Here is a 12,927-nt window from a genome sequence, read left to right as displayed (position 1 = left end):
AGCCATTACCATAAAGGTCACTTAACACCCTTACCTATGTACTCCAATTGCACAAATGCTTTCTTTTATGAATGAAAAAAATACTGAATAAGTCTGTCAAAATGTAGTCTGAAAGGCAAATAATGGCTAAAACAGCCTTTAAAAAGACGATAAAAACCACAAACTAAACAAACAAAAAAAAACTCCACAAAATCCTACTCTCGGTATTTGTAGATGAGCAGCTTGAGAATGGACAGTTTAGGTGAGTTTAAAGCAAAGTTTTTATGGTGGTTGTTTCGTTGCTTGTCTAAGGAAAAGAAAAAGGCAACCTTTCAGGCAAGGTCAGTCATAAAATATATACCTTTTGTCATGTAACAGACATCTGAATAGGCCATAGCACTATCCTCTGATTCTATTTCAGGGCACAGGCTGTGAAATAATTCAGCAGGCCACCGGGAAGGCTGGCACAGCCACAACCTGTCCCTTGAGCAAGCTACAGCTAGTGGCAGGCTACAGGCTAAGTATGCTACACAGAAGACTCCAGATTCAGTTTGCATTATGAAAACATCTGTTTGTCAGCATGGGAAACCTAATAAATTAAGCTCTCATGTCACCAGCCCAGCCACCCAAAAAACCACAAAACTATTAATAAATGAGGAGCTCCTGTAGTCTCACATCTTCTTCAAAAAGTTGAATGAACAGAACATTATAAGGAGTCTGATGCCCAGATGGTTCTTCACTGGAAAGCAGGAATTTTTAACAGTTATGGATAAAAACCTGCAATAGCTCTCTTGGAACAAAATTAGCAACATGCGTGTCCCATCACTTTATATTCTGAAAGTTAACACTCTTTACATCCATGGTTGCACAGAATTTATCTATGTGGAAATACAGCAAATCACCCATTCAGTGACATTTAAAGTCTCTCAGATGGTGTTGAGAGAAGTATTCTACGCAGCTTTAAAATATCAAGACTTTATAGGAAGGCAGTGTAAAAAAAAGAATTAAATTTAAAGACTCGGTGAAAATACTGCATGACCTCAAATCACAGCACTGTACAGCAGTATACTTAAGCCTATTAAGATTAGAAAACAGTTTCCAATTGTAGAAGTTAAATAGAAGAATCAACAACTAACATGTAATTCTGTTTTTCCCCATCTTTTCAACTCAAACTAGTTCCGTGTCAAAACCAGACAGGAACATTTGATTGCACTAGCCAGAGATATGAGAGTAGAAATTAAGAATTTACCTGACTGTGTAAAATGAAGGTACAACTTCTAAAAATTAACATAGGTTTTTTTCATCATTCAAGAGCGCAGTGACTGAAAGACACAAAATTGTTTCCATGAGACCAATACCATGTGTCTCACTGTAGCTGAGAGAAACAGTTCTGTACAGGAGACCAATAGCATTTATCAGTCTATGAGTGCTTTGTGTTTTCAAGCAGCTGGAGACACAAACCAGACTGGTGCCCATCTGGGCAGTTATGACAACGCACTCGGAAAGGTTGCTTTCCAAGTTCTACTCAGGGGAACTTCATCATAATACTTTTAAGAGGCAAATTTGCCACAGAGTAACAGCAATAGATTTATTTTGATAGAAGCAACACAGTTTAGGGGGAAAAATTCACAATATCTCAAAACCAAAACCAGCCCAACATTTAACAAGAAAACAAAATAAAGCACTCCTACTGACCCAAGCAAACACAAGAAACTCCCAAAAAACCAAAACCACCACAAACCAGAACCATGAAATCATAAGATGTCTCACCAGATGCTCCACCCCTGACAAGCGGGAGACAAGCAAAGATTAGTAAAAGTATAGAAAAATATCAGAATAAAAGTATCACTAGTAAACTAATCAGATAAAAGCACTTTTAATAGCTTAAGAGCTCAGACATCACCAAGAGATGGAAAAGCAACCTCTAACCTTCCTAACTGAACAGTACTAAGTTTTTTGTATGACCATAAATATTAACATTTATGCTATAAAGTTGTACAGAGCTGTCATGATCCTAATCCCAATTTCAGTCCATTTACCTCAGCAACTGTAAAACAACTTGAGGTCCCCAGCTACAAACATCTAACCAGAGCAGTATAACATCAGATTAAGCTGGTAGTAGATCTGGCTAGCATTAGTAAGTACATTTATTAGTGGGCTTTTAGCAGTTATTTCAATTACTTCCTTCCTCTGATTGTAAGATGTTAGATACCTTGATTTCAAGACAAATCTCATAAAGCAACGCCACATTTTCTGTTTTCAATATCTCTACTCAAGGTTCTGCTAATGAAAGCACATCTTTTGTTTGGTTTGTTGTGGGTTTTTTCACGTCTGATTATTGCCAAAACAAAGCTAACTACTTGGGGAAGGGTATAATGTTGTTTAGTTGGGCAGGGAACGGTGTAAAGGAAGTAATTTCAAAGTTGGCTCATCTCTCTAATATTTGGGTGTTTCCCCCTAATCTATTATATTAATTAACTGTTCAGGGAAGTTAGGTTGGTTGGCCTAGAAATTTGGTTTTTCTCACACTGTATTACAGATACAGTATGCTTTGCTGCTCTTTCCCTAGGCAATTGTGTGTGGCAACAGGTCACATAAACTGTTTTTTAAAGACTAAAGGAAGAATTAGCCTTGAGCCACTCAGAACTCATGGGTCTTGGCTGTTGTCTTTATTTCCAGTGTATTTTCATTATCTTTTATTGTCATCTCTTAAATCCCTTTGCCAATTGAAATCGTTCCTGTGTGCACCTGGTCCTTTCTGCCCTTACCCTAACAGGTTTTCACTCTTTCATCTGTATCAGTCTCATAGAGTACTTATCTCACCATAAAAGGAGGATCACTCCCACAAACAGCAGCTAGCTTTCTTAATATTATCTTCCCATAAAATTACATATCAGCTTCTCAATCCTGCCTAACTGTCATTTGCAAAGGCCATTATTCTCTTCCTGTTACTGGTGTCCTGTCTTTCACATAAGACAGTGAGCCTTGTAATTTACAAATACTATCACCTAACAGCCAACCTCTCTCAGTCCCTCTAAAATCATGCAGTTGTGGAAAAAGATGATAAAGTTTGGTTTATAGGTAAGCTCTTTAACTTTACCCACATTTAGTATTACCTCTTGTACTGTAATATCAAGTTCACTTCCTGAGTGATATAATAATAAGGAGCAATTTATTATCCTTGATATGTTTATGATCATGGACATATGGACATTTGAAGAAAACAACCAAGAAGAATTTGAAGAAATATCAAAATAAAGCACGTATTTCAAAGTGATTAAAGGGATTTGCATCTACTGCACTCCGGCAAAATAAAATTTAAAAGCTAAACAACAAAACTTGATGTTTAGCAATCTTTTCTGTTTCATAATGAAAAATAAATTAATAACAGCTTCTTGAACAGATGATGCAGGACTACTCTTCTGATTGGTCCAAGAGTCTCAAGATTCAGCAAATATGCAACTAAGACTGAAACTTGTGACCCCCTTATCTGTATCTGTAGTACTAAATTGAGCATTTTGTGTCTGATGACTGCCAGTAGCAATCCTTCACTGCAATACCATATTTACACAGACTACAATCCCCAGACATCCACCTCCTCAGCCTCTCTGCACATGTCATTATGTAACTCCAAATAATATGAAAATAGATCGTCTTTGGCAGAAGTGACAAGTGGACTGTATGACACATTTTGCTTAAGTAATATTAATTTGCTTTCTAGTTCCATTAAAACTATGGATGTGGTTGAAAATATTAAGCAGAACTAATGCTGAGTTTTCATCAGAGATAAAAGAGCATAGCCCCTATTCACTGTTTCTTTTTAATCATTAAATAAGTGAGGTTTTTTTCTTTTCTGTTTATATGCAGCTTTGGCAGAAATAAACAGGAATTATGCCTTCCCTAGACAGACGGGATCAGAGTTATCTTATTTTCTTCTTTCTGCTCCAATTCATCTTTTCTGCAGAGTTAGATTTAACACTAATTTCTTCTTCTCTGTATTTTCTCACTTCAGTGACTTCCCCACTGCACAATCATTTCAGAGAGGCATTCAGGCTGTAAGTTGCAAGGGAAAATATCCGCAATGCCATTCAACTACATGCAAAAAGAACAGGTGAACAAAAGGTATACGCAATGACAGAAGTTTGCATTTCACATGACTACTCTTTGGGGAAATAGTAGAAATTTGCACTTTAATATACAGCCTATATAGTCCAGTTTTGACTCTGATCTTTTATTCTTGATTAATGAGAGACATAAGGAAATAGCAGTCAACAAATCTGACTGGAACAAAGTGTTAACGAATTCAAATTCAACTTAGAAAAATCATATTGCACTGAATTAATGGAAGAAATAATACCTTATATTTTAATAGCTTTTAACCCCATCTTAGTAATTCAACAAGACTTACCTCACTTCAATTCACTTCTGCATATAGCACTAGTGAGTCATCAGTGAAACCCTCTGCCAAAAACTTACTTTCAGGAAGAGAAGATAACCATGTACATCGGAACCATATCACACAGCCTCCTGCCATGTGACTAGCATTATTTCAGCTTGTAACTCCCATCACTTCCCTTGCTCTCCTTCAAAAGAGAAGATCAAGAACTATAGTACCTGCTCCATGTATGATGAAGTTAATCAATCAATAACAATGCACTTTTCACTGAATCAAACCTTGATGCCTGCCATTATTCATAATTTCTTTTTCCACATTATTTAATTCCGCTTCCATTTCTAATCTTTTCTTTGCATTACTACAGTGCCATTGGTAACAACATATTTTCACAATTTTAGTGTAACACATCCTCTGATAGGCATTTCTAGAAAAAATAATTGAAACAAAATATTATGCAATACCATAAAGCATTGGTAAAGAGCCAATCTGTGACATAAGAAAACCTACCCTCCAAACTTTACTTTTCTAAGTAAACACTTGATATTAATTACAGTAATTTCACGATTATAAGCCGCACTGACTATAAGTCGCATCTCTGGGTGTCGGCAACTTTTTGTTCTTTGTCCATATATAAGCCGCACCTGATTATAAGCCACACATTACAATACAGAGTGTGATAAAAGGTATCTATTCTATCACCATCTGTTGAGGGTGGGGACAGTGATACTTATCTCCATGGGAGATATTATCTGCTAATGGGCCATCCATTGAAACCAGGTGGGGCATTGTTCTCTATCTTTTCACAACCCATCCTTCCTCCAGTGAGTCATTTTCTGCTAATGGCCCATTGAGTCCCACAGTGTGACTGATAAAATTACTGCATCCCATTGGAAGTTGCTCCAGCTGGAGGAAAGAGCCTGACATTTCTTACCAAAATAAAAACAGAGGTTTTGGGACACTAAGGTAGCCCCTTTCTCCACTGGACTCCAGAGGAAAATCGGATTTCTCCACATCACCACTGGACCTCCGGAGGGAAACTGCACCTTCTACAGGAGCACTGCTCCAACTGAATCACATCTGTCACTGCAAGGGGACTGCAACCACCATTTAATGGGACTGCTACCAACACCCTGCCTGACAGGGTGTCAGGTTGTACTCTGACTTTGTCAGGGTTTGGAGTTTGTTTCTTTGTAGTACTGTATTTCTATTTTAATTTCCCTAGAAAAGAACTGTTATTCCTAATTCCCATATTTTTGCCTGAAAGCCCCTTGATTTCAAAATTATAATGATTTGGAGGGAGGGGGTTTACATTCTCCATTTCAAAGAGAAGCTCCTTCCTTTCTCAGCAGACACCTGTCCTCCAAACTGAAACAGCAACTTTTCGTTCTTTGTCCATATATAAGCCGCACCTGATTATAAGCCGCACTTTGGGTTTGGACCAAAATTTTAGTCAAAATAGTGCGGCTTATAATCATGAAATTGCTGTATGTCTAGGAAGAAAAGTTACAATAAACCTCATCACCCAAAATACAATTTTCTGGTTTTACATCCTGTAAAACTCTCAGATACACTGCATCCTACTGGTCCTCTGCTCAAGAAATAAGGACTACTCTGAACAAAATACTGCTTTAACAATCCACATTTCTAAAACACTGTCAGACAACTGTTGCTCAATTATATGGTGTTCTTGAGAATTGAGAGATTCCAGCCTCAGAGGCAACTACCAAACCCTGAGAGAGCAATCAATAAGGGCATGAGTAATCAGACCTATGTGAATCAGCCCATTTGGAAATAGCTCCTTGGTTTTCTAAGCAACATTACATACTTGTCTTTCAGGGCTACATCATTGCAAGTAATTAAGTTTCTAATAAATTTCCAGCAGCCACGTCCAGGCATATGCTTGAATAGACATTAGTTTAGAGGCAGAGGTTTGTAGAGAGTTTTAAAAGGGAGACTTGAGCATTATCACTTCCCTCTCACTCTCAGTTCTTATAACTCATCTTGCTCTTGATGACAAAAATGCAATGCATGTACATATATTCAGATTCCTTAAGCAGCATAGCCTTCACAGAAGAGATAGTTTTTATTTGCAGTTCATTTTTCATAGGCATGACAACGTTTAACATGCCAAACAGAGTGGTACTTTGCTTAGTGGCTCAGAGGCTGATCATTATGGAGAAAATGTAATTACATAAGCTGGCATCTTTAAAGAGCAAAACAAAAATTACAGTCAGACCATGCAAAAGTCCCCATTGTGGAATGAAACTGAAGAGTTTCACAGGGTGAAGTTAAGATCAGGTACTGAATGGTGAAGCTTTGGTAGGTCCAGACTCTTCTCTAAGTGAACAGTTATTCTGCCCCTCAGAGCAACAGCCCCCCCACCTCCCCTCTAACAGCACTGTATGTACTGAAACTCTCACCTTTCAGAACCATCTGGTAAACACTGACAAGTTCTGACTCCACTCCATAAATCACATTATTATGGATTCTGTAGCCACTTTTGTTATTATATTTCCTTATCTTTCAAATACTCAGAAAAGTGGAATAAAGAGAGAATTGGTGCATCAGTTCCTTCTGAACTAGAGTTTCCCTCAACTTGAAGGCAGTAATTCAAGGAGTGAAGAAGGGCTATGTTGCTGCAGGAGGATCCGAATATCTTTTTATATGTTACACATGCAGGCCGTCTGGCGTGATTTTAACCATTGTAATGAACCTTCCCGAGTCTGTAGGGCATCTAGCAACATTTACCCTACACTTGCATTTTTAGAGGCTAGAATCATGAGGACAAACCTAAAGCAGTGCTAGTATGCTCCAAAGGCACAAGATTAACTTCTCCTAAGAGGAGACAGAGCCTGAGTATGACTAAGAGGGACCATGTGCTTTCCTTACCATCTCACATAACATCTTAGCTGTGATTTAAATTCACAAAGCATCCAAACAGACCACACAGCTGTAAAACACTCAGAATACTTTCTTTCATGCTGGGAGAGGCTGGGGGAAAGAGCAAGATGTTTGAAGACTTTATCAGTGCAGCGGAACAGATAATTAGGCAATTAAAACTATGAAAAGCAGACAAATTACCAGTTCCAGATGAATTACACTGTGGAACAGAATTGGGAGAAGCAAAAAATCAGAAATTTGTGCCTTTGGCAAGCATCTTTAGACCACAACTAAAAGAGTGGAAGTTCTGGAACAAAGGTGAAAGGGTAGTTAATTCGCAGAAACTTATCTGGGTTTACAAAGGCATATTTTGAAGGTGTTGATTCCTAAAATAACTCTGCTTTCCTTGTGTTACTAATTAGAACAGATTGATAGAAATCCAAGAGGTCTCATTGCAGTTTCATTTTTAGGGACCCACCCAGGCCCTTCCTCCTAGGTTTCTAATGGTATTAGCAATATCTTCACACTGACAGGCTTCTTGTTTAATCATTCTGCTTAATAGGAAACCCTCTACAAACTCATTCTTGCCAGTCCTACTTACTTCCAGGTCATGGAGAACATATCACCATTTCACACACCGGAGTAATGTGAAAGACCACCTTAACTTCCCACAGAATCTTCACAAAAGGCAACTTCAGCGAAGGTGCTCTGCTCATCCACTGTCCATCACATGTGGTAACACTTCCAGAAGCCTCTTCTACAATCTTCTCCAAAGGCATTGAACATCCATCCCAGCCAAGGAAAACAAGGGAGTTATCCTGCTCACACCAGCTGCAACAGGGCACACTTCTCTAGGCACGCTTTCTTCAATGTATACATCTCGCTGCACAAAGCTTTCTATCGCATAGATTCAAAAACCTCTGCTTTGGTACTAAGACTTTCCAAATAAGAAAATACTAAGAAGGGAACTGGCAAAATTCGCTAGTCCAGCTTTCAGAAGTACCAGCTGTGAAATTCATGGCTTACACCCTCACAGACTTGTTGCAGATGTAAATCAGGACATACCAACCAGGCTGGAGGCTGCACAGTGGTATCAGGTGTGCCTCTTCCCTTACAGCCCACTGCAGGGAGAGGCCGCAGACTCCTCACACCTTGCTGCAAAAGGAAGGACTTCACAGATGCAATCAATTTCATTTTACTATTCTAAATAACCATTGCTATTATTAAAACAAGCAGAAGCCATAGAGTGCAGCTGAGGAGTACATACCAATTGAACTGTGGAGTACCTCCAACTGCAATAACCCCGCAGAATGGCTCAAGCATAAGAAGAGAGTGAAACTTGTGCCTAATAGAGGCTTTTCATTGTAAAAGAGATTTAGAGTAAAAGTAAAATCTCACATTAAACAGTATGAAAGAAATGAGGCAGGAGTGGAATGAAAAACACAGGCGATATTATTTTCTAATCGTTATCTTTCTAGTTATGATTTTCATAGGTAACACTATGAAAACATTTATGCTAAGTATAGTAGATCTTTGATGTCTGTGAAACAAACTAATTCGTGTAATTTATTCCTTCCTGAATCAGGTTCTCTCTGTTCAAAACACAACACTGGATGGGAAAAAAAGGAAATTTATCAGAGTTTTAAATTCTTTGAAACCTAGGAAGACACTCCAATCGCATCCAAACAGCTTGAAGCAGGACACCAGCATGGAAAACAGGTGGGTAAAAGTGTAGAACACCATTGTACTGGCTGAAATTGCTATGATAGTGCAATGCTGGCACATTTCTGAAGGCAGCAGGGGGCAGGAGAAACAGGTCTTGGACATTTTATGCTTTAATTTCTAGCTCTTCATACAGTGCTAGTCTGTTGTCAGATTAAATTTTCATCTATTCCATTGCCAAAGCAAAGGCAACTGTGGCAGTCTCATTTTATTATCATATTTATTATGTCAAGAAACACAAGGGCTGCTTGAAAGCACTGCATAGACGAAGTGCTCTAGATGTACACATGGGGAAACGTGGCCAGAACACAAGTTACCTCTCTTGCCTTCAGTGGAGCTCCAACAGATGGCACAAAACTCACCATTGATCACTTGTGACCATAATAGCATACACCCTGTATACCATTATATCATGAGCAAATACACAAATAAAGTACATCAAATTCACCATACTGACATGCTGTAGAAAGCAAGATCTTGCAGACAACACCACTACCTTGTCTTCTGAGCGTGACAAGTAATTTGTTTTTCTCACTTGTTTTTAATAGTAAGAAGGGCATCTTGGCGTTAACCATGAATTGTAACCAAAACCTGCAGTTCTTTTGTATGACATACTTTCATGATTCTTTATTGTTTCCTCTGCTGGTGTTTGGCAAGATATGGATGATACAGAGGAAAGTGGAAGAAGAATTAAGCGCACACAGATGCAATTTTAAACCAACCTTGATTTTAACAGAAACCAACCTGTCAGGTATTCTTAATGTGAAGCAGACATTTTTCTGGTGCAGATTTCTTTTGCAAGCCGGTAATGTTAATATGAGAAAGCTGTCTAAGAACTACATTTCTTTTCTACAGAGACATATTGAAGAAATGTCCCCAGTTTCTGGAAAAGTAAACTGCTCTTCACAGTTCTTGGCACTTTTACATTTGTCAGGGTTTTTTTAAAGTTACCTAAGCCTGCTTTAGTTTATCCAAAGAAACCACTTAAACATTAAAATTCATACTAGAGCACACGCATGCACTCCAGACAGCCAACACAGCCACACACCTCCAAGAATTTTAAACTTATATGAAAAAGTGTTTATTTTTCTTCTCTTTGAAAAAAGACCTTGACTTTGTATTTTAAAAAATTGCATCATAACAGACTCTTCGGCCTTCTATAAATATCTATGCTAATAATTTTGTTCAAATCCTATTATCAATTCTTAAAACCACCTCTGCCTCCAACCAAAGACACAAAACTTGGAGAAGTCTGACCCTCAATTAATCTGACCACATTTCAATAGGCAAGCAGTATTCAAGTATAGTATTATTTACAGTTGTCAAGAGTGTCCACAGAGATCACCGATACTCACATAATTAGCTGCTGAGAAATATAATGAGTGGAATGGCCAACAAAAATCACATAACTTACCTGAGGGCACTAACAGAGGAACTACTAGACTACAAAGAAGAAGAGAGAGTTTATTTTGTTTGTTGTTTGGTTTTAGTAAAGAGGACAACATAAATAAGTTTGGCATTCTTTCCTTTTCACATGGGAAAGCACAAAAGGTGTAAGTGACAAGCAAATTTTAGATAAGCAAAAGGTATTTCCAATGTATGCAGCAAGCAATGACCTAGATTTTGAAGCAAAGTACACACATGCTTCAAATTAGCAGACAGTAAAGCATAAAATGACACAGAGAAATACCTGTCACTGACAAATTAGGAAGTCTTTAAATTTTTTAGGCTGCACATCAATTGCTTTCATAAACACATCTCTGAACACATTGAAATAACTCACTACAGTTACCGCCCAGGGCAGATTGCTAAACACAGGTTACAAGCTACACAAGATAGAAACAATTACATAAAGCTTTCCAGCACAACTCCAATCTTCACTGCACACAGCAACTTCTTCCAGAGCAGCCAATTCTCAGCATTAAACTAGAAATCTCTGAAGAGGCAAATAATAAACCCTATCAGAAACCTCTCTCAAGCCTACCAAACTCACCCTGCAAACATAAGAGAACTGAGGAACGGTATGAACTAAAATCTTTCCCTTACCTTTGCTGAGAGTGCCCGTGATGAGTTTAAAAATAGTCTGGGCAAATTTGACAATCCCATGCTTGCATCTCTTTGAACAGCCACTCATGGTTCAGACGGATAGAAAGCCTCTTCTCTCTTACAAAGTTCAGGAATAACAATAAAATTAAAAAGCGAGTCCTTTACAAAGTTGATGCTACTGGTTGTGCAGTGTGCAGAACTCTGCTCTCATGCACCAAGCCCCGGGCTCTGCGCTGAGGTTTGCTACTCTGAAGCTACCAGGGAGGATTGCAGTGGAGCAATGCACATCTCTTTTTAGGTAAAGGTACAGCTCTCCCCGCCATCCTCTTGGCCGGGACTGCACACGCCTGCCGCGATGCCCTGATAGAAGCTGCTAAGCACACCAACACCTCAGCCAGACAGGCGAGGAGAGAGGGTTTGCCTCGGCAGGCTGTGCGGGCTGCCACGCTGGGCACAGGGAATGCAGCAAGAGCCGGTTGGAGTCACCGACTGCTGGAAATAAAAGAAGCTGCTGATTAACCCTTTTCTTGGTGCTATCTTTCAGCGGATTTCCACAAAATTGTCAATTTTGCCTTCGTCAGACTGAGAAAACCAGAAAATAACTTCACATGTACAAGACTGCATAGCATTCCTTCACAAAACCTGCTAGAAGTAGGAAAACAAAGCTGCACCCAGGGGAAAAAAAAATTTAAAAATCTTTATTTAAGTTCTGCCAGCTTAGACGCTGCTCCGATCGTGGCTTGCCCAGCACAGAGGGATGTGCTAGCCGCCTTCCGGAGTCGGCGGGGCTCGGGCTCACCCCTCCACGCAACCCCACATTAAGTTTTTCGCCCACTGCTTCACGTCGTGCCGGTGCGTTGCTCGGTCCTCGTACTGTACTGAGAGTTATCCCCTAGCAACAGCCACAGCTCTGGCTTCTCCAGTTCCATCAGTTACTGCTGCAGTTAGTGTCTGGACTACTCTGCATAAAAGGACTTGATGCGTCCAGCAGCAAAGCGGAGGCATCTCAAACCCCATCTGAGTACTGGTCAGAGACGAGCTTCCTTAGGTTTAATTCGTTCTTGCCTCGTCTCAGATGTTTTCAAACAGCCCCCCAAAACGCACTGTTTGCTTTCCCCGGTCACAAGACTTACCTCAGGCTTCTGCTCACACCCATCTGCTCCCCGTTAAATTTCTTGATCAGTCTTGTCTCTGACAAAGCGAGTTAGAGGCAGCCATCACCCCAGAGTGGCGACAGCAGAGCACAGCCTTTACGGAGGGTCAGGCGCAGCAAACAGCTTTGCACTTCGGGGAACAGCGATATATACCTTTCACTCAGGGAGCAGTAAACTGCTTCACGGGTAAACTTACATTCCTGCAGCAAGACTCAACGCTTTGCCACATAGCTCACCTTGTTGTGAGACTCACGACTATCTGTTCCTCCCAAATGGAAGCGCCCTCTCGCTCCTCACCCCCGCAGCCCGCACTGCCTCCCGCCCCTCCCTCACCTCCTTCTTCCTCTCAGGCAGAGAGCCGTGAAACGCTGTCCGGGGAGTGCATCTCGAACCAGCCTAACTCCAGGAGCCGGGTTCTCTGCTGGAGACGCTGCACTGCCGCCTCTCCGTTCCAGATGGCTACGGCGAGAGCGGGGAGCCCCCTTTCTCCATTTCTTCTCCTACCTGGGACGCTGCCGACACCATCTCGGCCCTCAGTGGCTGCGCGGGATGCGCCGTGCCCCCCCTCCACCGGTACTGGGCAGAGAGAGAGAGACAGTGTCTGCGACTGAAGAAAAGACTGAAACTAAGTTACTGTTTTTGTTTTGTCGGTAATTTTCATAGCTGTTGTTATAAATGAGAAACAAAAATCTCAATTTGTAGCAAAATTGCTTTTTTTTTTATATAGACAGAGCAAAAGCAGCGCTGGGC

General features: G+C 40.1%; 1 protein-coding gene across 7 annotated transcripts in view; it reads right to left on the bottom strand.

The window, feature by feature from the left end:
* KCNIP1 (potassium voltage-gated channel interacting protein 1) overlaps positions 1-12,740 on the bottom strand; it is a 224,240-nt gene extending 211,500 nt beyond the window's left edge. Inside the window, exons 1-2 of one of the 7 annotated variants that reach the window (XM_033072982.2) lie at positions 12,511-12,740; positions 11,024-11,140 (exon numbers count right to left, since the gene is read on the bottom strand). In XM_033072982.2, coding sequence (XP_032928873.1) covers positions 11,024-11,111 — 88 coding nt within the window. In that variant the 5' untranslated portion in view covers positions 11,112-11,140; positions 12,511-12,740. The other 6 variants (XM_033072983.2, XM_033072981.2, XM_033072987.1 and 3 more) reach the window with 6 other exon arrangements.
* Positions 12,741-12,927: the final 187 nt, after the last annotated feature.

Source organism: Catharus ustulatus, chromosome 15, assembly GCF_009819885.2.
Source record: "Catharus ustulatus isolate bCatUst1 chromosome 15, bCatUst1.pri.v2, whole genome shotgun sequence".
Lineage (NCBI taxonomy): Eukaryota > Metazoa > Chordata > Aves > Passeriformes > Turdidae > Catharus > Catharus ustulatus.
This window is presented reverse-complemented; position numbering and strand designations above follow the sequence as displayed.